Source organism: Rhinatrema bivittatum, chromosome 8, assembly GCF_901001135.1.
Source record: "Rhinatrema bivittatum chromosome 8, aRhiBiv1.1, whole genome shotgun sequence".
NCBI classification, from domain to species: Eukaryota; Metazoa; Chordata; class Amphibia; order Gymnophiona; family Rhinatrematidae; genus Rhinatrema; species Rhinatrema bivittatum.
In genome coordinates this window covers 162,010,710-162,037,511 of record NC_042622.1, presented here as the reverse complement: position 1 = coordinate 162,037,511, position 26,802 = coordinate 162,010,710, and the positions used below count along the sequence as shown (strand labels likewise).

The 26,802-nt window shown below is 40.7% G+C and overlaps 1 protein-coding gene across 3 annotated transcripts in view; it reads right to left on the bottom strand.

Annotated features, from left to right (window-relative positions):
* RPA1 (replication protein A1) overlaps positions 1-26,802 on the bottom strand; it is a 224,725-nt gene that overhangs the window by 148,542 nt on the left and 49,381 nt on the right. For 2 of the 3 annotated variants that reach the window (XM_029611180.1, XM_029611179.1), the window contains exon 5: positions 11,227-11,315. In XM_029611180.1, coding sequence (XP_029467040.1) covers positions 11,227-11,315 — 89 coding nt within the window. Of the gene's footprint in view, positions 1-11,226; positions 11,316-17,539; positions 17,560-26,802 lie in introns of those variants that run through there. The other variant, XM_029611181.1, reaches the window with a different exon arrangement.

The following is a 26,802-nucleotide window of genomic DNA, read 5'->3' as shown; positions in this document are numbered from 1 at the left end:
CATATCCTCCGTTTTCTGCTCCAAAGTTGCATTTTCTACAATTGTGCATTACTTTCCAGCAATCCAGAAACAGATATCACCAACTGCTAAGAACACCTAGAACATCCAGTCTGTCCATTTTCACCTGCTGTTGCCCAGGTCTTAAGTTGTATCTTCTCCCTCCTCCCACTAGTGTTACCTAGTTACAATGAAAAGGAGGTTCTTGGGACGAGGAGAACGGGGTAGCCTGAAATTGCCATACTGGGTCAGACCAAGGGTCTATTAAGCCCAGGATCCTGTTTCCAGCAGTGGCCAATCCAGGTTACAAATACCTGGCAAGTAACCAAACACTAAGCAGATCCCAGGAAATATTTCTTTACATAAAGTTTGGATGGAACAACATCCCTGTAAAGATAGTGGAGACAAGGACAGTATCAGAATTCAAGAGAGCAGGGGAACAAGCACAGGGAGATCGCTAAAGGTCAAGAAGGGACTATAAAAGCGGAGAAAGATGTGACTGGCCAGACTGGGTAAGCCATATGATCTTTAACTGCCATGTTCCATCTTTGTGTTCATGTGAATGTGCTCACTAACTTGGTGATGAAGTGTTTTAATCAAATTATCACAGAAGTTCAATATTACATTAAGATGCACTTATTTCTCCTACATGAAGGATTACTTTTTAAACACACCAACCACCGGGCCAATATAGAGAATTTGTTTCCTTGCATTTGTGCTTTTGTCTCACTCAATCTTTCCAGAAAGCTTTAGAAATATTAAACCAGCAACCAGAGTCCAGTATTATACTAATAGTCAGGAAGGACTTTCATATTTTTTTTTTTAATTATATATTCAGCTCTTTCCACAATTCAAGGCAGATTACAAGGAAACAAACAAGCCATAAAACAAAAAGCTGAACACATACTTAAAACAATACTAACAAACGGGCCAATCCTGTATCGTGCGGTAGGAAGAGCTGCGTTAGTGCCTACGGCACCCGCGGTTACCGCCCGCACAGAGCAGCTCACCTACCGCGCGATCCTGAAGCCTAATTATATGTAAATGTAAGCCGCGTCCGAAAAGCCTTAGTCCCGCGCAACCCAGGATACTGGATAGAGCGCCTATACAGGATCCTGGGTGCGCGGGCCTAAGGCTTCACGCCACGCTGGTATCTGTCATTTCAAATGTCATTTGAAATGACAGATACCAGGAAGCAACGGCGGCGACAGCGCAGAAGCAACGGCGAAAGGACTTTTCAGTGTCCCCCCTCCTCTCGGAGCAGGGCGCGAAAAGCTGCCTTGCTCCGGGAGGAAGGGGGACACTGACAGCGACGAAGCTTTCCCCCAGCCCGGACACCGGCGAAGCCAGAAGACAGCGGCGGAGAAACGGCGAAACGACTGTCAATGTCCCCCCTCCTCTCGGAGCAGGGCGGAAAAGCCGCCTTGCTCCGGGAGGAGGGGGGACACTGACAGCGGCAAAACTTTCCCCCAGCCCGGACACCGGCAAAACTTACAATTTTGCAGCCATGAGCCACGAGCAGGAACGCGAAGATCTGGCTCCGATAGCTCCTCCCGACAAGATGGCCGCCTGCACGGGGAAAGAGTACAATTGGCCGCTCAAGACGTGATGTCGTGACGTCACGTCTTCAGCGGCCAATTGCACGCTTTCCCCGTGCAGGCGGCCATCTTGTCGGGAGGAGCTAAGGCAGGCCAGATCGTGTTCGTGCTCGTGGCTGCAAAAAAGTAAGTTTTTTGCCGGTGTCCGGGCTGGGGGAAAGTTTTGCCGCTGTCAGTGTCCCCCCTCCTCCCGGAGCAAGGCGGCTTTTCCGCCCTGCTCCGAGAGGAGGGGGGACATTGACAGTCGTTTCGCCGTTTCTCCATCGCTGCTTGTGCGCTGTCAGTGTCCCCCCTCCTCCCGGAGCAAGGTGGCTTTTCGCGCCCTGCTCCGAGAGGAGGGGGGACACTGACAGTCGTTTCGCCGTTTTTCTTCTCCGCCGCTATCTTCTGGCTTCGCCGGTGTCCGGGCTGGGGGAAAGCTTCGCCGCTGTCAGTGTCCCCCCTCCTCCCGGAGCAAGGCGGCTTTTCGCGCCCTGCTCCGGGAGGGGGGAGAAGAGACAAGCGGCGAAACAACTTACTTGCACGGGGGAAAGCGGTCTCCGTGGCAGCCCCAGTCCTCTCCCCTCCTCCCGAAGCCAAAAAAAAAAAAAAAGCTTTTTTTTTTGGCTTCGGGAGCAGGGGAGAGGACTGGGGCTGCCACGGAGACCGGCACCCATGATCGCGGCCGGGGCAGGTGAGCGGGGGCTGGGGGAAAGCTTGCCACCTACCCTGACCCCTGCCTCTACCGCCTGGGTCAGGGTAGGCGGTAAGTTTGCAGGTTAAACGCGCGACAAAGCGGCAGGGAAAGGTAGCGTTAGTCGGGGCGCGGGTTACGGGATGCTAGGGGAATAGCTAATTCGCTCGTTTGCATGCAATATCGCGCTAATTCGCTCGTTTGCATGCAATATACATGCCGCGGGCGGAAGGGGTTACCCGGGGAATTTAGGACGCGGTAGGAGTAGGTTAAAGGGGATTCGGGATCGCAGGAAGGGCTAACGCGGCCGGAACGTGAGTTAAAAGCGGCTTAGGAGCAGGGTAAATGCAGCCGCACTTTACAGGATTGGCCCGAAAGTAAACAAAATAGAGTAATAAAACCATGTTATAACAAACTCAGAAAATCCAGGATCCCTGCATAAGAATTAGTTTCTCGCAGAGCTACCATTATATATATTATCTTCCTCAAACGCTTTTCTTTTACACTGGACCCCTTCATGGATCTCAAATGAACAGGGAGGGTATTCCAGAAAGCGGGATTCTGCAACTGAGAACACAGTCTTGAGTTTCTGTGAGATGGTCAGTCTGGAAGGAACTTCAAGCAGTCCAGTACTTGCCGAATGCAGGGTATGCAGTGGGACATATGACAGAGTAGCACTGATCCAAGGGGCTATTTATTTATTTATTTTGGAACTTTTAATATACCGACATTCATAGGACATATCACGCCGGTTTACAAAAAACTGAAGCAGGCAGAAAATACAAAAAACAGGGAGGGGACAGGGGGAGCAGGTGAGAAAGGGAGAGGGAGGGGCAGGGCAAGAACAGCGAGAAAGGATAGGGCAGGTAGAGAGAGAGTAGCAAAACAATACTTTAGTAATATAAGAAGAAACATAACTAACTGGGTTCTAAACTATAAATTTGGGTTATAACTTTAGCAAGGCTGTAATTTATTTATTTTTTTTTTTTGGGAAGGCGGACAGGGGAGCAGGGGGGAGAGGAAGAAGGGAGAGGGTGAGTGGGAGGGAAAGGTGGCGGGAAAGTAGGGAGTGGGCTAAGTATGGTTGGTATCAGTGTAGGCTTGCCTGAACAGCCAAGTCTTGATGCCTTTTTTGAAAGTATGTAGGGAGGGCTCCAGTCGTAGGTGATAGGGAAGTGAATTCCAGAGGGTGGGGCCGGCTATGGTAAATGCTCTTTCTCTGGTATTGGAGAGGTGTGCAATTTTGAGGGGTGGGTGGCTATACTGTTATTAATGAGCAGCTTATGAATTTATCATGGCTACTTTGTTTTGTGTGTGTCATTCAAATGGCAGCCAATGTAGAGCCCAAGTACAGGTGTTATATGGTAGCGTAACTTACACTTAACATTTGAGGGCAAGGTTTCCAAAATCCCGCCTCCAGGGCTGCAACCCAATTCAGTTTTCAGGACAAATACATGAGATCTATTTACAATGGAGGCAGTGTGCGCAAATAGATCTCAGGCATATTCACTATGGAAATCCTGATAACCAGATCTGTTTGCAGTCCTTGAGGACCACCATTGGGGGACCTGTTATAGGGATAACCCTTGAAGGTATATAGGAAAATTGGTTCTTACCTGCTAATTTTCATTCCTAGAATACCGCAGATCAGTCCAGAAGCCTGGGTTTTGCCTCCCTACCAGCAGATGGAGACAGAAGACAAACTTTACTGATACTCAACCTAGTGTGCCACACCTGCAGTCCCTCAGTATAACCTGTACCCAAGCCAAGATGAGATTAAACATAGCCAGAACAAACTTGAAACTAAAATTTGGAACCTTCACCCCCCCCCCCCCCCTTAGACCAAGTAGCAGGGAGCTGAAGCCCTTTACCTAGGAGCTCTGTTCTGATCAAAATAGAAATTTGAGAATTGAAAATAGAACTTTCTGACCAGCAATCCACTGCACACAATATACATACAGAAAACAAGAGCGGGCTTTGGAAAACAGGTGGATCTCTGGACTGATCTGTGGTATTCCACAAACAAAAATTAGCAGGTAAGAACCAATTTTCTTTTTTCCTGTTCATTCCCCAGATCAGCCAAGATGCCTAGGATGTCCTCAAGCTCCCTTAAAATGGGCGGTAACATAACCCACCTGCAGTACTCTCACACCAACTCCACGGAATCGTGAGCCCAGACATCCAGCCAATAGTGTCCAGCAAAAGTGTGCAGTGACTTCCACATGGCCGCCCCACATATCTCTGCTGGAGAAACAAGCTGACATTCAGCCCAGGAGCATGCCCGGGCCCAAGTAGAATGGAGTCCACAGACGGTGCTGGTCTACTCTTACAAGTGTACACCAAATGGATCGCTTCTTTAAGCCACTGCGCAACAGTAGTCTTAGAAGCCTTACTCCTTTTTCGATCCACTTCACAGAACAAAAAAAAAAAAAAGACCCAACCTACGAAAACTGGTCACCTCCAAAAAGCTCAGAAAGGCTCAATGCACATCCGACAAATGAAGCTCTTTCACATGAGATGTAGATTCATCTAAGTTTGGAAATGCGGGTAGTTCCAATGGCTGACAGATGAAACATACACCAGCTTCAGCAAAAAAAGAAGAAACTGTACACAATGTTACACCCTCTTCCAAAATCTCTAGAAAGGGGTCCCTGCACGATAATGCCTGAACTTCTGAAATCTTTTTGGCAGAGCAAATAGCCACCAAAAAGACCACCTTCAGAATAAGATCCTTTAGGGATGCCCTCTTCAAGAGTTCAAAACGTACCCACAGAACCAGATTAAGGTTCCAGGAGGGACACAGTTTTTTCACTGGAGGTCATAAATGCTTTGCCCTCTCGAAGAAAATAAACCTCATCCAAATGTGACACCAGTAAAATTCCTTGCACCTTCCCTTGGAAACATACAAAGGCTGCCAACTACACCCGAAGGGAATTAAAGGCCAAACCTTTCACCAGGTCTTCCTGCAAGAAAGTCCTAATAATCAGGACAGATGCCTGGGTGGGCTGTACACCCTACTGCAAACAAACACTCTCCACACTAACAAAAGCCAAGGATGTAGATGGACATCTGGCTTGCAGCAAAGTTGCAATAACATCCTCAGAATAACATTTCCGCATCAAACGCTTCCTCTAAAAAGCCAGGCCGCAAGACAAAAGCAATCTGCCTGCTCCAAAAAGGTTGGACTGACTCAGCACTTTCTGTAGATGTCCAAATCCATCCACTGCCAGGTTTAGTAGATCTGTAAACCATGGATGTCATGGCCACTCCAGAGCTATGAGAATCACGTTTCCCTGGTGCCTCTATATTTGCCTCAACATTCTACCGACCAAGGATCATGGAGGAAACATACAGAAGAATCCCCCGCAGCCAAGGCATGACCAGAGCTTCTAAGTCCTTCTGCCCTGAATTCCCACCTGCAGCTTAAAAATCTGGATGCTTTGTTGTTCTCTATGCCATCAAATCCATGTGGGGTATCCTCCATCTGGCCCAAATGAGGATCATAGCTTCTTCTGCCAGTTCCCATTCTCCAGGATCCAGTCTCTGCTGACTGAGAAAGTCCACCCTGGCAATGTGAGACACAGACAACTGTCATGTGGAGCTCCGCCCAGTGAAACTCCTAAGTCTCTTGCGAGACCATTCAACTCTTCGTTCCCCCCCCCCCCCCCCCATGGTTGATTGACAATCACACCACTTGTCCCTGCAATAGTAGCTGAAATTAAAGTAATGCAAACTGAACTGCCCTCGTCTCCAACTGACTGGCAGACCAGGCGGTTTCCTTTGCTGACCATTGGCCTTGAGCCGTTTGGCCTCAACACACTGCTCCCCAATTCAGAAGGCTGCATCAGTGGTTACCATTATCTATTTCGGGGATTTCCAATTCCACTTCTCACTCCAGATGGACCTGAGAAAGCCACCATGATAGACTGGATCTCTATTCCTCCCACGAGTGGTAAGGAAATCAAACTCCTCAGACAATGGGTTCCAGCACAGGATAGAAGAGACCTCTGTAGTAGATGTATACACGAGCGTACACCTAGAGAACCAGATCTAGCGCAGATACCATAGACCCCAGGACTTGTAAATAATACCAAACACTGGGCACAGAGAGCAACAACAAGCAGTGAACCTGACTCTGCGCTTCAATACCTAGACTACCACTAGAAACACCCTGCTAAGCTTGGTGTCGAAACACCCCCCAGATAATCCAAAGATTGGAATGGAACTAGGTTGTTCTTTGCCAGGTTCACCACCCAGCCCAGAGATCGCAACCTCTCCATGAACCTCTGCACTGACTGCCAACACAAAACTTCTGACTTTGCCCGAACAAGCCAGTTGCCTAGATATGGGATGTACCAGGATGCCTTCCTTCTGCAGCACTGCAGCCACCACTACCATCACTTTTGTGAAAGTTTGCAGCGCCGTCGCTAAGCCAAAGGGAAGGGCGTGAAACTGAAAATGCTCTCCCAGCACTGAAAACCTCAGGAACATCTGGTGCTCCAGCCAAATTGGTATGGGCAGATATGCCTCTGTCAAATCCAAGGATGCTATGAACTCTCCCTTGCGTACCACCATCACAGATTGTAGAGCTTCCATTCAGAAACGAGACATCCTGAAGGCCACATTCCCCTTTTTTTTTGGAGCCGAAAAAGGCCAACTGCCCTCTAACCACCATCAGAGACAAGTGGGCCAGCCTTGCTTCTTTGTGAGGTCTTAGGACCAGACTCCCTGCCCGGAGCTTTCTTGAGCTGTCTTCCACCTGCTTTGAAAGGACTGCACCCTACTTGCACTCTGTTGGCACAGAGTAGAGAAAGGTTTGATTCCCTTAAGCTTATCCTCAGGCAACTCATTCCCTTTGGACTCTCCCAGGTGCTTTACCAACTATTCAAGATCCTCTCTGAACAGAAGCTTGCCCTTTAAGGCAAAGCACCCAGCTGAGACATCCACCGCCCAATTCCTAAACCATAAGAGTCTTCTAGCAGAAACAGCAGACATCATAATCCTAGAGGCAACCTAAGCAAATCATATAGCATGCCCACCACACAGATCACTGCAGCTTCCAACTGCTCAGCCTGCTTAGTTGCATCTGGGGAGGAAACCTCTCTTATCTGCAATTGCTGAACCCAGCACAAACATGTTCTTTGCATGAAGCTGCTGCACACCTCAACCCTAATGACGTGCTGAAACCTCAGAATTCCTTTTGAACTGAATCTTTCAGTCCTGTGCATCCTTCAATGCGGCTGCCCCTCCTACCAGAATGGTCTTCTTGGTCCACCTTTGGTAACATCAGAAGGTTGAAATCCCTTTGGCAAGGGATACAACTTTGCCATTGCTCTCCCCACCTTTAGACCAGTCTCTGGAGTATCCCACTCCCTGACCACCACAGACTTATGGAAAGGGAAGGCCTTCACTGGACCCCACAATCCACCCATGACCAGATCCATTCTTTCAAAGTCAGACTCATCCTCTGGAATTTTAAAGCTCAGTTCCTTATTTATTGCAATCATTTATATTCCGCTGATCCACCATTCTCAGCAGATTACAAAACACGTTTCACTGACAACATAAAGCTACTTGCTTACTTACACTCTAAATACATCCTGCATTATGCAGATAAGGAACCCAGATAATAAAGATAAAAGTCCATAAACTAGAATGAAGCTTTAGGGAAGGCCAAAGTAAAAGAAAAAAGAAGAATTTTAAGACCCTTCCTGAAGCAGAGCACAGCACTCTCGGTTCTCAGCTCCTCAGGGAGCATGTTCCATAAACTAGGGGCTGCTGTGTTGAAGAAACAATTCCTGGACTCAGTCAATTGAACCTCCCACAGAGGTAGAATCGCCAGTAAATGTTAGGTGGATCAGAGGCAACAGGTTAGTTGGTACTTCCAAAATGCTGCAGCCAAGCATGGAGGGGGCACACCATGCAAGGCCTTAAAAGCCCACAGCAGCATTTTAATCTTTACCTGCCAACTGATGAGAAGCCAGTGCAGGGTAGCCAATACTGGAAAAATATGGTCTCACTTTGAAGTTCCAGTAATTAGGTGAACTGCGAGGTCTGTATGAGCTGAAGAACCAGTAGTTGAGAGCTGGGGAAGCCTAAGAACAAGATATTGCAATAGTCCAATGATGAAAAGAAAGGATTGTACAATAGTACAAAAGTCATCAGGACTAAGAAGAGGCATTAAAGGGCGCAGCAGCTGAGGTTTATAGTAAGATGACTGTTCAATCCTGTCAATATGAGACTGTATAGACAGGAACGAGTTCATCATAAACTCCCAAATTGCATGCTCTTAGTTGGACTGGTATAATGTTTCCTTCAAAAGAAATGGGAAAGGAACTCCTCCGGTGGCTTCCGCACCAGAAGCACAATTTGTTTTAACGTTGAGGGCTAACCTGTTATTCTGCAACCACTCAATCTTTGTCAGACATACACACAATTTCTCCAAAGCCTCAGAGAAGAAAGGGGGGGGAAAAACAAAACAAACTATATATCATCCACATATAACGTGAACGATAAACTGACCACACACCGGGGAGAAAGATAGATATTAAAAAGAGTAGGGGAAAGGGAAGACCCCTGGGGGACACCTGAAGCCAGCAGGTATAAGGCAGATATTGATTCTCCAACTAACTTTGTATTGGTGATGAGAAGAATGAAGCAAACCAAGAGAGGACTATAGACAAAATTCCCAGTGCCTCCAACTGGTTAAGCAGCAGCTCATGGTTGAGGGTGACCACGGCTGCTGAGATATCCAGCAAGATAAAGAATTTCTCTTATCACTAGCAGACCCCAGAAGAATCACAAAGCTGGAGAACAATAGTGACTCAGTACTATGAAAATGGCAGAACCCAAATTGGAATCAAGACGACTTATCCAGATATTCCATGGGCTGAGTATGAACCACCTTCTCAATTACATTTGAGAGAAGAAGCAGAGAGGAAATCTGATGATAATTCAAGGGATCTGACATATCTAGATTTGCCATCTTCAATAGTGGACGGACAACCGCCACCTTAAGTGCAGAGGGCAGAATATCCTCATCTAGGAATTGCATTAATCTTAGTAAGAAGTGGACCTACTTCTGTATGCAACCATTTAATTCAGGCTGCAGAACATGAATTAAACGAACAAAAATTGTTTTTCATGTGCTGCAAGATTGCCGTGGACTCCACACATGAAGCAGGGGAAACAAAATTCCATAAGGCCTCAATAGAAGAGACTTGGTACTAAAAGTGTCACAGAATTAGAAAATGAGCTATCTGGGCAATCTTCCTGGAGAAAAATAGGGCAAAACTATCACATAAAAGACAGTGGAGGCACCGAAGATTTGTGAGATGACAGAGTGACCAAAGAGTGAGCTAATTTGAATAGTTCGGGAGGCTGTGAAGCCGCAGCAGCTATCCAGGAAGATAACCAAGAGCATTTAGCAAGATCCATGCCCTCCTTATAAAAGCTTTAAGTTTGGACTAGTAAAGAGCAAGATGTGCCTCAGTCTTATTCTTCCTCCAGCAACATGCAGCGGTATGAAGTTAATGTTTCAGATTTTTAAGGATAAGTGAATAATCAAGGGACCGGTTTCCATCTTTGGGTTAGAACCACTTTCCTTGAGCACCTGCCGAATTAGTGGCCATAATTCCTCCTTCCTGAATAATCTGACCACCTTAGGGTCATCACCCTCGGCTACCGGCATTTCCTCCTGATCCACAAGATCAGGAGGCAAGCCACCATCCAAAGTCCCTTCTGACAGACAGTCTACTCCTTTCGAGCCCTCAGAGTCATCCCCAGACTTGCACTAGTGGGTCCAGCAACCTCGGGATACTCAACCTCACTTGTCCACTCTGACTTTTAGCCGGCCATGGACTTCTGATGTTTGAGAGCGTTTCCCTGCTGCCACCATCCTGGCAAGAAAAGCCTCCTAAAGAAGCAACACGAACTCAGATGAAAAGGCTCACGGTTCCTCTGAATCATCTTTCAGTACCCTCCCAATCCCCCCCTGGTGCTTCTGCACAGCCAGGGAGAGAGTGGGAGGAACATCCCTATCCTTTCCTGAGGCTGCCCATTGAGACAACCCAGAAACCAAGATGGCCACCTTTCCTGCATGGCAGCAGTGGTTTCCGCCCCCCCCCCCCCCCCCCCCCCCCGAAAAGCACATCTGTCTTCTTCCCCCCCACCGAGGACACTGACACAGACCTGCTGGAGTTGTCTTCTCCCCCAGACACGCAGCAAACACAAAGTCGCGTGGAAGTCAGCTGTGCCTCTCTGCCTGAGCAGCAGCACTTCAAACTCTTAGCCGGCACCATGTTGTCTCTGCCGCACATGCTGCCTGCCTATGCTGAGCGTTGCTCACATTACACTCTCACCCATGGGATCAGCCAACGGTACAACCTCTGCCTTAGCAGTGATCACCTATCATTGGCAGAGAACGGTGCGGTACCTCACTAAAGCCCCCAACGCCAGTGCTGACTTTTTTTTTTTTTTACTTTATAAGAACAGATATATACTTTCCTGATGCTGCAGACTGCTGGAAAGGAAGGGTCGTCTGGGGCACTGTAGGAACTGGACTACCAGTTTTCTAAGCCCTTTCACAAGCTTCAGAAAAGGGTCACAGACTCATTTGCCTCTACTGGGAAGGGTGATCCTGCCAGGCACCTAACAATCCCCCAGGAGGTCTGCTCCTAACACTTTTGGGGTGTTTTGGTTTTTTTTTTTTAAAACTCCAGACTACAGGTTTTACACCTCTACCATCTTCTGGAGACAGATAAATACGGGGGGGGGGGGGGGGGGGGCTGCAGGTAGCACAGTAGGTTAAGTAACAATGCCAGTAAAGCTTTACTTTTGTCTCCATCTGCTTGAGGGGAGACAAAATATCTGAACAGGAAATTCAAATTATCATACCTTGATCAGAGAACTTTAGTACTAGTACATGGTGCAACTACCCTTCAATAGGAAGTTCCTTACCTTCATTGAATGGAACAGGATTACCAATCTTCCCTCCAATCATATCAGCAGACTTCAGGACATCTAGTTCCATCACTATAATCACCCGTCTAGAAACAGAGACATGCAGCAATTTCAATCCAGGAGGACAACCTTCCTTAAGACCTAGGATCTTCCATTCTTGGAAAAGCTGAACTACAAAACAGGACATTTTTCTGGCTTGAATTCAACTGCTGAGACCTTATTTTGAAAGGGAATTTATTTTTTGGGCATTTTTTCTACTTAGGCTTAGAAAGAAATTAGTTGTGAAGGTGCTGTCTTACTCTAGGTTTTTTCTTCTACCTTTCATAAGCAACACAGCAGAAGGATTGTCAGGAAAGATTTGATTTTTCGCCAATGATACCAAAATCTGCAACAGGGTAGAAAGCCAGAACATGTGGGAAACATGAGGAGAGGAGAGATTTAACGAAGCTAGAGGTGTTGTCTAGAGCAGTGGTTCTCAACCAGTGTGTGGCCAAGCACCACACTCCTGGTCCTCCGCCCAGGCTTAAAATGCTGATAGCCCAGGCAAAACGCGGCAGGACAGCTGGAGCCAGCAGCACCGGCCTGCTCTCTTCTTCCTGCCCCTCCCCCACGGCCCGAAAGAGGAAGTGGTGAACAGCGGATGCACGCGCGGGAAGATGAGAGCATGCTAGTGCAGACAGCAATGGCCCGAAAAAGAGAAGCGCGACCTGAAGCATGAGCAGCGCGGTTAGGAGTAAAACGAGGATCATCATCAACCCCCGCGGCCGATGGGACTCCTTTCTCCACGAGGGCTGAAAGTGAAGGCGGTTGCTGCTGCCTTTAGGGTTGGAAGTGGAGGAGGCTGCTGCTAGTTGGGGGGGGGGGGGGGGGGAGTGAGTGAATGGAGCAAGCATATGTGTGACAGCATGTATGTGAATGATTGAGAACCTGTTTGTGTGAAAGTATGTGTGTGATTGATCATGTGTATGTATGATGAAGAGCCTGTGTGTATAAGTAAGAGAGACCATGTGTGTCTGTGTGTGATTGCGAGCTGGTTTAGGTGAGGGAGCATGCGAGTATGTGATTGAAAGCCTGTGGAGGGTAAGCGTGAAAAGACAGACAGCATGTGTGTAAATGTGTAATTAAGAGCCTATATAAGTAAGAGAGAAAAAGCATGTGTATATGTGAGCGACTGAGAGCAGAAAGTTGCAAGCAAACCATCCCTCCCCTCCTGGTAATTCAAAACAATCTCAGGGCAACTGGATATCAAATGTTCCCAGGTATGCAGAGCAAAACATTTTTTATATTCTTATTTTTCATTATTGGGCCTTTGTGTCTATTTTGAAATATTATATTGGTATCTAGAAATTTTTATGAGTTTTTAATTATTAGATGTTCCATTTATCAGTTGTTTTGAAATCTTTTTTTGTTAGTATGGTTTTGCGTTTCTTGATTTGTTTTGAGGACTGGTGATGTTTCTCTTTTTCCTTTGTTACACTACATACAGTCTCTCTGGCTTGTTGCAGTTTCCAGTTCAGTTTTTTTCTGCATGTTTCTACTTATGCTTTATGGTCTCTTTAGTCTTTGTTAGGTGAGGGTCTGCACATGTGACTGAGGTGAGGTTTTCTGCTGGCGTGTAGTTTCCGTGTAGGGTTCTATAGCAGCCTGGCTTGGTTCATTTTCCTAATAGGAGGTGTATTGGTATCTTAAGGCCTGGTGTAATATTTTCAGTGTTGCTTTTTCTTAGGTAAGGTGGTTATTGTTTGAGTACTGGAAATTGGTGCTGTTTTGATGTGGGATGTTTACTATTTATGCAATTTCTGTTCAGACAGAGCGCTTGTCTTTCCCTTGTGTCATTCTTAAAAATAATACTGGGCCTTTATTTTTTTTTTAATTTTCTCCATGAATTGTAATGAGCAGTGTGTCACACATGTCAGCGTGGTCCGTCAGGTGTGTCACGATGGGAAAAAGGTTGAGAACCACTGGTCTAGAGTCTAGCAGCTAAGATTTAATGCTGAAGAATGCAGAGTAATGCATTTAGGCTGCATAAACCCGAGAGAGAAATATTGGAGGTGAAATTCTTCTAAATACAAAAGAAAAAGCAGGATCTGAGGTAATTGTATCTGATGATTTTAAGGTGGATAAACAGGTGGATAAAGCAACAGCAAAACCCAGAAAGATGCTTGGCTGCACAGGGAGAGGAATGGTCAGCAGAAAAAGGGAGGCAATATGTATTTTATCCTGTACTGTGCACTTTACCAAAATGTGACCCTCTTACTCTGCTCTCTGGTGCTTTGCCATTATTTTCCTATTTCCTAATCTTCCGCTGCCTCTACGATAGTCCTGCGATGAGCGGGTGATCTCATCATTTGCCATCACACAGTGTAAAAAGGAGAGGCCCACAGGCAGATCATCGCCAAAGGGCCTGTCCCTTAGTGGAACTATGAGAGGGTTAGTAGCCTTGCATGTATTTTTTTTTTTGTTATATGGTAACTTTTGTAGATTTGATTCTAACAAGTTTGGTATAGTTAAGGAAACCAAGTATAATAATGGTATCCATTACTACTGGACAGGGGTTATGGCTCAAATGGCAACAATGCCTGATTTATCTGGTTGTTCCAAATTATAGTATACCTCCCTTAAAATCTGACACACAAAGTTGCATATATTAATTCCCGTTCTGCTCGTAAAAAAAGATGTGGAAATTTATAATCTATTTTGGCAATTTAAGATTGATATATTGTTTATTTAACAATCATATGAAGGTATTTCTACAGAAGGCAGGCAAGGTAGGGAATTTTTGGTTATATGCAGGTTATTAAATTGGCATTGGATAATATCACTTGTTTGAAAGTATTGCTTCTTCAAGTACAGCCTTGGGATATGTATCCCCTGGATTATCTGTGGTACATATAACTGCTGTTTTTTCAATGTTACAAATTCCTTATAAAAACCTTGATTTGTTAGGTGATTTGAACATCGCAACATGCAATGTTCTAAAAGACGCAGTTTCTCTGCTGCCATAGAAGCTTTAGGATTTTATCAGCTGGTTAAAAGTCCACCACATTGTTTAGGTCATATTTTAGCCGACAGGTCTACCAAAGATAAAGTTATAATTTCTGATATTCAAAATATTTTTATGCCATGGTCTGATCATTGTCTTGTTATTTGAACTATATGGTCAGAAGTATAGTAATTTTGATAATGTATGCTATAAACAAGTTAGGAAAGGGTGCTCTTGGAGAACAGACAGCAGACAGGGTATATGATAAAGGTCTACAAAATCATGAAAGGACTTGAATGAGTAAATGTGAAACAGTTAGTTACTCTCGGATAATACAAGTACTAGGGGGAACGCCATGAAGTTAGCAAGTAGCACATTTAAAACAAAAATCAGAGAAAATTCTCACTCACATAAATTAAGCTCTGGAATTAGTTGCCAGAGGATGTGGTTAAGACAGTCAGTGTTACTGGGTTTAAAAAAGGTTTGGAGAAGAAGTCCATAAACTGCTATTGATCAATAGGGAACAGCCACTGCTTATTGCCAGCATTAGTTGCATGGGACCTATTTAATGTCTGGGTATTTGCCAGGTACTTGCAACTTGGACTGGCCACTGTTGGGAGAAAGGAGACTGGACTTTATGAACCCTTGGTCTGACTTAGTATGGCATACCTTATGTTCTAATGAAGAGGTGTTTAATCTGGCCTGGGTTGATTTTGAAAAACCTAGCAGCTTTGAATTACTCAAGGAGGCAGTTGATTGGTGGAGTTTATGGCTCAGTTGATCCTATTAAGGTAAAAAGAATGGGATGTGTTCATCCTGCACCATGGTACAATCAAGATTTAGAATAATGAGAAGAAACTTAAGGAAAATGAATGGGAAAGGCATAGAAGCCGCTAAGATGCACATAAAGCAGTGTATGATGATACTTTAAGTTCTTATAAATCTTTGTTAGAAAAAGGAAACTGGATTATGTATCTTTGATTAACAATTCTGTTAATAAACCTCTGGGATTGTTAAGTGTGGTAAAAAGAAAAAACTCATTCAGCAACCAAGCAGTGAGAGAGAGAGTCTTGCAAAACGTTTTAGTGACAAAGTTGATTCAATTTAAAAAAAAACCAAAAAAAAAAACACAACTAAATTTAAGGGCTAATACTGACTGATTTCGTAGATGAGAAAGGTTTTGAAGTGAGCATTTTGTGTGACAGGAAGGGGCTTGATTTGCTTTCATGCTGTTATTCGTCCAATATTAAAGAGTTCAGCAAAAGCCACCATGCACCTGACCAATTATCATCCTATTTCTAATTTATTTATTTAAAAATGTTTATATACCGCTTTTACAATTCAAAAGAATTAATCAAAACGGTTTACAACCAAGCATACATAATGAATAAATTTAAAAATAAGACAAATTAAAACATTTAAAATAATAGCACAATATACAATCATGTCCAACGACTTTTAAACAAAAAAAAATAAAATTGGGTTGAGTGGATGAAAATTATTTCTTATGGGTATTGTATGTTTGAATTTGTGCACTTTAGCCAAATTGTTAGAAAAATGGGTCTTAAAATCCTCCAAAATTCTTCCAATTGTAATATTTTAGATAAGGAACAGTTTGGATTTAAAAGAAGCAGAGGCACAGAGACTTTGCTGGTTTTATTGCTAGATGAGATTTATTGTAATTTAGAATCAAATTAAAAAAAAAAAAAATCAGGAGTTTTGATCCAATTGGATATTACCTCAGCCTTTGAATCAGTAAATCATGATTTTTTTTTTTGGTACAGGTGGAAAGGAATTGCAATGGTTCATTTCTTACTTACAGAATTGAAAATGACATTCGCTTACAGGACGATTCTTCATCACGGTTTACTGTATCTTGTGGTGTTCTATAAGGCTCGGCACTATCCACATTTTTAAAAAATATATTTTTATGGCACCATTAGGGATGTTAAGATCATTGGGTTTCATATAATTTATATGTGAATGACATTCAATTTTATATTCAAAGTGTAACTGAAGGATTCTTTCCAATGGTTTATTTTCACAATTATTTTGAGACTGTTAAGTGGTTCAATAAACGTTAACACAGCATTTACTTTGATTTTTAACATGATTCACATTCTCAAAATATATGTTTTCAGACAATGACACTAAATGTTCAGATACAATAAACACTTGAATTAAGCAAGGTGTAAAAGAACATTCTTAGCACCCTTATGTGCAACAAAAGCATTTGAGCACAAAATGCCTGGGTCATTTAATCATAGGTCCATTGCTATCATGCAGATTAGCGTTTATGCTTCAATTTTTATTTTTTTTTTTAGATATTTATTTAAAATCTTTTCTATACCGTCGTTAAGTGGGTGCCATCACAACGGTTCACAATAAGGCACAAAAACTATGTTGCATAAAGTGTCTGGAATTCTAACTCTTAAACAGGTGCCATCAAAAATACTGTAACATTATATCATAATAAGTACTATTTGGTGAGTGTTATAAGTTATGTCTCGTTTTTCTAACTCTGCTAAAAGTTTGGTGTTACTTAACTTAAGTTCTTTGAAGTTTAAGATAAAGGTGGAGATTAGAATATAGGAGAGAAGACACACTAAAAAGAAAGGAGTGTGTTTGTGTGGGCGTTTGCTTGACCGCAACTAACAGTTCCCTGGGTTCTACTCTTGATTCTCTTTGTGATATGCTTGCTTATATAGCCATGTTTTTAAATTTTTTCTGAATGTTTTGATGTCTTTCCAATCTGATTTCTACCGGCATGGTGTTCCATATTATCGGTCCTGCTAGGGATAGGGCCCTGTCCCTTACTTGTGTTAATCTGGCTGTTTTGACTGACGGTATAGTTAGCAGTGCTTTGTTTGCTGACCTTAGGTTTCTGTGTGGGGTATGTAAGCGGAGGGCTGTGTTCAGCCACTCTGCTTTTTCGTCGTGTATTAGTTTATGAATGGTGCATAAAGTTTTGTATTGTATTCTTTGTTCAATGGGTAACCAGTGTAATTCTATTAAGGTTTCAGTTATATGTTCTCTTTTACTTTTCCCAGTTAGAATTCTAGCCGCTGAGTTTTGTAAAATCTGTAATGGTCTTATTGTGGTATATGGCAGTCCCAGTAGGAGCCAAGATGTCAAATTTTAATCCTTTATTGGAGACTTGAAATCTTAAAAACGCCCGACTCAGGCCGAGTTTCGCCCTCTGTCAAGGGGCTGCATCAGGGGCTATGACACATAAAAACACATACAAAATAATAAATAAAAAACACATGACTTATGACATAAAATGGTAACATGAAAAGTGGAAACATGAAATATACAAAAACATACCTCTTTTATATCAGATAGCATTCATGTAAGAGCAGATGGAGTGTAAAGAATGCATCAATGGTCTGGAAGATGTAAAAAAAAAATTTTTTTGCAATGAATAAAATAAAAGACAGGTCTAAGTAAAAAAATATATTCAAAGCATTGATTCATAAAAAGCAAGATCTTAATGCATTTACCTCCTTTTAGATATTGCTTAAAGCATGTACCCATTAGGATGTATTCATCATTTTCACTAGATTTCACACGGGCTGCTATTCAAACATGTTAAAAAAATGTGTTAGAAAGAAATCTTTAATTAAAACAAGTATAACCAAAGATTATCTATGACAAACTAAACTAAGTAAAATGAAGTATAAGAATTGAAATAAAAATAAAATATGAAAAAAGTAATGGGGCTAAATGTTTTGATAACAAAAAAGGCTTAAATATGGAATCTACTCAAAAGTGTATGCAGTGGTCGGAAGAAGCGCACTGCTAGAATAGACGCAACAAAGTCATTAATGAAAACAGTGAACACACTAGCACAGCTAGACCTATATGACAAAACTGAACTATTTGAACAAAATTCGCTCAATTAAATTGATCTTTTGAAACACTGTCACCTCTCTTAGACAATAACTTTTGAAAGACGTATGAAAAACTTACTCATAAATTACTTCTCATTCAGTCGCGTATCTTCACGGGTATTAACAGAATGATTCAAAAGAAAAGACCTGAGTGAATGCAGGACTTTAAACGCTCAAAAACCGCGCGAAAAAGTATGCCAATCAAAACAAAAGGGGCGTGTCATAGTATACCCCATATGTATAAATACTCAAGGAGCGCATCAATAAGATAAAAGAGGCATAAATCTAAATATAAAAATAAATATAACTACCAATTCGATGTGATTTTATAAAGAAACAAAATGGACTCAGTGAAGGTGTTAAAAAATTGGATTGTGCGTGCGAATATGTGTAAAACTTAATAAAAGCGGTGTGCATGCAAAAAATGGAAAAGACACCTAAAGAAAATGAATGTATGTGTTTTAAGTGTGTGGAATTAGATACAAACGGATTTGAAAAGCGCAACTGAACTAAAAACGGACTAAATAAATAAATTTGAAGACACAAAAAGTTACGTCAATCAAAGGCACGTCAATCAAATAGAGAAGGTGTGGCTTAAAAGAACCTGAATGTAGGAATATTAATAACGAAGTATGTGCTTGAAAAGAAACCTCTGTAATTAATTTAAGATTGTGTGCAAATTAGAACCATATACCTTAAACTAAAATTATAACTTTAAGCCTATAATGATAACATCTATACTGTGGTACAGAACCTGAAAAACTTATAACAAAGGTGGAGTAAAGTGAAATCAAATATTGATGAAGTGTGAACTAAAATCATGATGCCAATAGAACTACAAAAGTGGGGGACAATTAGAAATACGAAATAAAAAGATATATTATATAAAAAATCTGTTAAGTGTGGAACCCATAGCTAGCTGTTGAACTGTGAAAAATAATAAATATTCAAACAAGAATAATGCAGCCTTAAAAAAAAAGTAAAGGATGAATAGATACTGATGCTTATATAAAAAATAGCAATAAAATGAATCAATACAATAAAAGCTGATGTACATAGATGAATTACATAATAAACAATACCTAAAAAATGAAATGTGATAAAATGACCTGTAAAAAAATAATGCTAAAAAAGAATCAAAATAGAATGAAAAAATATAAACAATATAAGTTACAAATAAACTTCCAGACCAAAAAAATGCATCTTTATAAAAACACTGAATAGTCAACTTCGAGATTTAAACCATTCGGTTCTACAGTGTTGAATTCAAAAATATATTTCTGTGCTAATTGTAAAAGCAAACTATCTAAATCTCCACCTCGCCAATTGAGAGTAGGTTGTTGTAAAACACAGAATTTATATTCTTCGAATTTATGATTATGCTTTAAAGAATGTGATACTAAAGGCTTTGTTACTATTTTTCTATTAATACTGCTTTTATGTTCTATTATTCTTTTATTAAATTGTCTAATAGTTTTACCAATATACATCTTTCCACATGGACAGATTACTATATAAATCACACCTTTGCTTTTACAATTAGTAAAACTATTGAGTTTAAACACTTTGCTTCTACCTGGAATATTCAGAATGGTTGTTTTCATATTGACATTGCAAACAGAGCAACGACCACATGGCCGATGACATGCTGGTCTTATATCCTGCAACCTTTTCTCTAGTAAAGCTGATGGTGAAATATATTCTTTGATATTTTTTTCTCTTTTGTTTGCTATCATCAAATTTTTATCCTTAAAGTGCGGTAAGATTTGTAAAATTGACCAATACTTTTTTAAAATTTTAGTAATTTGAAACGACATATGTGTAAAAGTGATAGGGCAGACAATACGATCGTTACTTTTTTTAACTTTAGGTTGCAATAAATCCTTTCTATCCTGTTTGGCAGCTTTGTTGAAACCTTCCAAAATATACTTCTTTGGATAAGATTTATTCAGAAATCTGACATCTCTATTGATCTTTCATGGAAGGTTTTCTCATTGCCGCACAGGCGCTTCAATCTTAGAAATTGGGAATAAGGCAAATTGCGTTTTAATGATTTATTATGACAACTTTCATAATGTAGTAATTTATTAGTGTCTGTCGGTTTCCTAAAAATGTCTGTAAAAAATAAACCATCCCTAAAATTCACTAACACATCTAAAAACGAAATGCATCTGGAATTAAAAACTAAAGTGAATTTCAAATTAAGATCTCGAGTATTCAACCATGAATGAAAACCATGTAAAAGCTCACTGCTGCCCTTCCAAATTAAAAAAATGTCGTCAATGTAGCGTTTCCAAAAAAGTATATTATCTTTAAAATCATGATCAGTCAAAAAGATTCTTCAAATTTTGCTACATATAAATTAGCTATAGAGGGAGCCATGGGAGAACCCATGGCTACACCTTTCAATTGTTGGTAAAAAATTTTTATTAAAAGCAAAAAAATTAGACTTTAAAGGGAACTCTGCCAATTCCATCAAAAAATGATTGGGTATCCTTTTGTGTTGATTATGCAGTAAAGGTTGCTGTAAAATAACATCCAGAGCAGCGTCTTGAGGAATGTTGGTGTACAACGATTCAATGTCCATAGTTACCATTAAAATGTCATCATTAAAATTGTTAAAATCATTAAAAAAAATTAATAAAATGTGTGGAATCTCTTAAAAATGACGGAATCTTCTCTACTTGTGGTTTTAAAAAGGTATCTAAAAAAATGGCTAGAGGTTCAAGGAGAGATCCATTTGCTGAAATTTGCACACAATCTTAAATTAATTACAGAGGTTTCTTTTCAAGCACATACTTCGTTATTAATATTCCTACATTCGGGTTCTTTTAAGCCACACCTTCTCTATTTGATTGACGTGCCTTTGATTGACGTAACTTTTTGTCTTCAAATTTATTTATTTAGTCCGTTTTTAGTTCAGTTGCGCTTTTCAAATCCGTTTGTATCTAATTCCACACACTTAAAACACATACATTCATTTTCTTTAGGTGTCTTTTCCATTTTTTCCATGCACACCGCTTTTATTAAGTTTTACACATATTCGCACGCACAATCCAATTTTTTAACACCTTCACTGAGTCCATTTTGTTTCTTTATAAAATCACATCGAATTGGTAGTTATATTTATTTTTATATTTAGATTTATGCCTCTTTTATCTTATTGATGCGCTCCTTGAGTATTTATACATATGGGGTATACTATGACACGCCCCTTTTGTTTTGATTGGCATACTTTTTCGCGCGGTTTTTGAGCGTTTAAAGTCCTGCATTCACTCGGGTCTTTTCTTTTGAATCATTCTGTTAATACCCGTGAAGATACGTGACTGAATGAGAAGCAATTCATGAGTAAATTTTTTATATGTCTTTCAGAAGTTATTGTTCAAGAGAGGCGACAGCGTTTTAAAAGATCAATTTAATTAAGCGAATTTTGTTTAATAGGTCAGTTTTGACATATAGTTTGAAGGTTTAAGGCATATGGTTCGAACTTGTACATAATCTTAAATCAAGTACAGAGGTTTCTTCTCAAGCACACACTTTGTTGTTAATATTCTAACAATCGGTTTCTGTTAAGCCACATCTTCTCTATCTGATTAATGTGCCTTTGATTGACGTAACTTTTTGCGCGTCTTTGTGTCTTTAAAATTATTTATTCAGTCCGTTTTTAGTTCGGTTGTTTTTTTTTTTTTTTTTTTTAAATCATTTGTATCTAATTCTTCACATTTTGCACTCTACACCTATACATTTATTTTCTTTAAGTGTCTTTTCCATTTTTTTGAATGTACACCGCTTTTATTAAGTTTCTCACAAACTCGTACTTACGATTCAACCTTTCAAACACCTATATTGAGTCTTTATAAAATCGCATCGAATTGTTAGTTTTTTTTAATCTATTTTTATATTGAGTTTTATGCCCCTTTAATCTTATTGATGCGCTCCTTAAGAATCCTTCACATACGGGGTATACTATGACACGCCCCTTTTATTTTGATTGGCATATTTGTTCGCGCGTTTTTTAAGCGTTTAAAGTCCTGCATTCACTCGGGTCTTTTCTTTTGAATCATTCTGTTAATACCCGTGAAGATACGCGACTGAATGAGAAGTAATTTATGAGTAAGTTTTTCATATGTCTTTCAAAAGTTATTGTCTAAGAGAGGTGACAGTGTTTCAAAAGATCAATTTAATTGAGCGAATTTTGTTCAAATAGTTCAGTTTTGTCATATAGGTCTAGCTGTGCTAGTGTGTTCACTGTTTTCATTAATGACTTTGTTGCGTCTATTCTAGCAGTGCGCTTCTTCCGACCACTGCATACACTTTTGAGTAGATTCCATATTTAAGCCTTTTTTGTTATCAAAACATTTAGCCCCATTACTTTTTTCATATTTTATTTTTATTTCAATTCTTATACTTCATTTTACTTAGTTTAGTTTGTCATAGATAATCTTTGGTTATACTTGTTTTAAAGATTTCTTTCTAACACATTTTTTTTAACATGTTTGAATAGCAGCCCGTGTGAAATCTAGTGAAAATGATGAATACATCCTAATGGGTACATGCTTTAAGCAATATCTAAAAGGAGGTAAATGCATTAAGATCTTGCTTTTTATGAATCAATGCTTTGAATATATTTTTTTACTTAGACCTGTCTTTTATTTTATTCATTGCAAAAAAAATTTTTTTTACATCTTCCAGACCTTTGATGCATTCTTTACACTCCATCTGCTCTTACATGAATGCTATCTGATATAAAAGAGGTATGTTTTTGTATATTTCATGTTTCCACTTTTCATGTTACCATTTTATATGTCATAAGTCATGTGTTTTTTATTATTTATTTTATTTATTATTTTGTATGTGTTTTTATGTGTCATAGCCCCTGATGCAGCCCCTTGACAGAGGGCGAAACTCGGCCTGAGTCGGGCGTTTTTAAGATTCCAAGTCTCCAATAAAGGATTAAAATTTGACATCTTGGCTTCTAATCCTCATTCTGTTGCCTCCACGGCTTTTTTAGATAGCCTTCCTTGTTGCTTTCTCAGTCCCAGTAGGAGGGCATTGCAATAGTCGGTACTGGAAAAGATTAAGATATGTAAATAAATATAAAGGGGAGTTACCATTTTATCGGAAGCGAAGCAACAGCATGGCGCCCGACAACCTTATGTTTCGTGGGGTGGCTTCATTAGAGGCGCACATAGAAATAGTGTTCTTGTCTTTCTTAAATTAAGAAATTAGAAAATTAAAAGAAGGCACACTTACAGTACTTCAAAATAAGCTTTCACGAACAGGCTGTTTACTTGAGTCTCGCCGTATTTTAGGAATTCAAAATGATCATGCTCAGTGGCTCAATGCAAAGTTCCTTTTAAACCGATCATGTTGACGTCAGGATCAACATAAATCAAAAATGACAGCTATCAAATAGCTGTCAAGAAACAGAGAAGTGTCAAACAAGGGTTGCCAACATTAGAAAAAGTAAAACCACTCAATTTCCAAATTCATCTCTGCAGGATGTACTGACTGCATGCAAAAAAATCCACTGTTTGCAGTAAAATTCTATCTCGATTCTCTTCCCTCCAATTGTCTTTGATATGACCTAAAAAGACCATTTTATATCAGAGAGAATGTCCAGCAGTTGAAAAATGAGCGACTACAGGTGCCTGTAATTTGTTGGTTTTAAGACAACTCTTATGTTCCGAAAGGCGGATCCTGAATGTCCTACTGTTTTTTCCTACATAGTGCAAACCATATGGGCATTGATGCAAGCATACTACAAATTTTACATTACATGTAAGAACCAATTTAGTCTTTAAGATTTTCCCAGAGGGAGTTACGATTACATCAGTGATTTGCAGTACATTCTCTGTCAAATGCAATGTCAGTGCACTATTTCAGGTGGAGAAGTGGACCGGACTACCCAGTCTTTAATGTTGCGTGCTCTTGAAAATGCGAAGAGGCTGGGCAACTGTACAGTCAAACTGGTCCACAAGATTCTAATGTTGACATATAATCTTACAAATGTGAGGGGACAAGGGTGAATGTCTCAACACACATGTAATTCTATCAGCAACATCTAGTTGTGACTTAGAGTTAAAAGTACTTCTCGATGTTTAAACAAGGCCCTTAGATTGATCGCTTGATGATGTAATAGGGATAACCCTTTATCGAGGAACCTTGCGGCCAAGGCCTGTGCCTGCTTTTTATACTCCTGAGTATCAGAGTATATCCGTCATACCCTTAAAAATTGTCTTAACGGGTAAATTTTGTTTTAGGGCCCTAGGATGACAGCTTTCATAGAAGGACAAATTGTTTCTCTCATGCTTTGTTTTTTGGATACTATACACATTGAGGAAGATTTTTTACCCATCACCTTTGATATTGAATCACTATATACCTTGATTCCTTAAGATGAAGCATTGACTGAGATCAGACGTGTTCTATCACGCTGCTCTCTACTGCAATGTATCCCTACAAAGTTCATCATGGAGCTGGCACACATTGCACTTACTAAGAACATTTTTGCATTTAATAGGTCATTTTTTCCTACAAATCCAGGGAACAGCAATGGGTGTTGCAATGGCTCTAGACATTGCAAATATATTTGTATCTGCATTTGAAGCATGATATATGATATATATCTGATTGCGAACAGAATGTTTCCAACAAATGAGATGTTAATTATCTGTCAAATACATATCACTGATGAAATAATCGTAATGCCCTTTGGGAAAATCTTTAAGACTAAATTGGTTCCTACATGTAATGTAAAATATGTAGTATACTTGCTTCAATGCCCATATGGTTTGCACTATGTAGGAAACAGTAGGACATTCAGGATCCTCCTTTTGGAACATAAGAGTTGTCTAAAAACCAACAAGTTACAGGCACTTATAGTTGCTCATTTTTCAACTGCTGGACATTCTCTCTGATATGACCTAAACAGAAAATTTTATATCAAAGACAATTGGAGGGAAGGGAATCGGGATAAAGTTTTACTGTAACAAGAACAGTGGATTTTTTGCATGCAGTCAGTACATCCTGCAGGGATGAATTTGGAAATTGAGTGGTTTTATTTTCTAATGTTGGCATCCCTTGTTTGACACTTCTGTTTCTTGACAGCTATTTGATAGCTGTCATTTTTGATTTATGTTGATCCTGACGTCATCATGATCGATTTAAAAAGGAACTTTGCATTGAGCCACTGAGCATGATCATTTTGAACTCCTGAAATACGGCGACTCAAGTAAACAGCCTGTTCGTGAAAGCTTACTTTGAAGTGTGCCTTCTTTTAATTTTCTAATTTCTTAATTTAAGAAAGACAAGAACACGGTTTCTATGTGCGCCCCTGATGAAGCCACCCCACGAAACTTAAGGTTGTCGGGTGCCATGTGAATGTTAGAAGCAACAGCAGCAACGCTTCTGATAAATATAAAAGGGGAGCTACCATTTTATTTACATATCTTAAAAAATAAAAATAAAAACAAATAAAAAATTGAAGCATAAATGCTAGTCTGCATGATAGCAATGGACCTATGATTAAATGACCCAGGCATTTTGTGCTCAAATGCTTGTTGCACGTAAGGGTGTTAAGCAAGGTGTAAAAAGACCTTCATGATTCAAGTGTTTAATGTATAGGAAAATTGGTTATCTGCTAATTTTCGTTCTTGTAGTACCACAGATCAGTCCAGACTCCTGGGTTTATTCATCCGTGCCAGCAGATGGAGACAGAGAAAAGCCTCGCTGACACTGCTTGACAAGCCCTGGTGCCACCTGCAGAAGCTCAGTATTGATCTGTACCCAAACCAAACACACTGTGCAAAAAACGTGATAACTTGATAAAAAAAAAAAAAAAAAACCACAGTAAAACATTTGAACAAACAAAGAAAAGAAGTATGCTAAAAGGTTTATAGCTGAGCGGAAGACTCTCCCCAACCCAGGTGGGTTCTGGACTGATCCGTGGTACTACAGGAACGAAAATTAGCAGGTAAGAACCAAATTTTCCTTTCCCTGTACATACCCGGATCAGTCCAGACTCCTGGGATGTACAAAAGCTTCCTAGAGAGGGTGGGACCTGGAGAGTCCTGCTCGCAAGGCACTTTCAAAGGAGTGGGAGCTAGCCTGAACCCCCAGATCCAAGCGGTAATGCCTTGCGAATGTATGCAGAGACTTTCAAGTCGCCGCTCTGCAAATTTTCTGCAGAGACACCAGCTAAGCCTCTGCCCAAGAAGCCACATGAGCTCGAATCAAGTGGGCCCTTAATATATGCTGAACCAATAGCCTCCTTAAGCCACTTTGCAATGGTTGCTTTGGAAGCATGGGTAGCTTTCTTTGGCCTGCTCCATAAACAAAAAGATGATCGACCTTTGGAAATCATTAGTAACCTTGCGATACTGAAGCAAAGCCCTGCGGACATCTAATAAACCTAAGCTCCCGAGCATTCGGCATAGACGTATCCAATTCTGGGAAAGCGGGAAGCTCGACCACCTGATTCACATAAAAATCAGAGACTACCTTTGGAACAAAAGAAGGAACCGTATGCAACGAGACTCCTGACTGATATTTGAAGGAAAGAAACCCTGCACTACAACACCTATAACTCCGATATCCTCCTGGCAGAACAGATGGCCACTAAGAAAACAACCTTGAGAGTTAAGTCTAAGTGTTGCTCTCCGAATTGGCTCAAATGGAGCGTCACACAAAACTCGC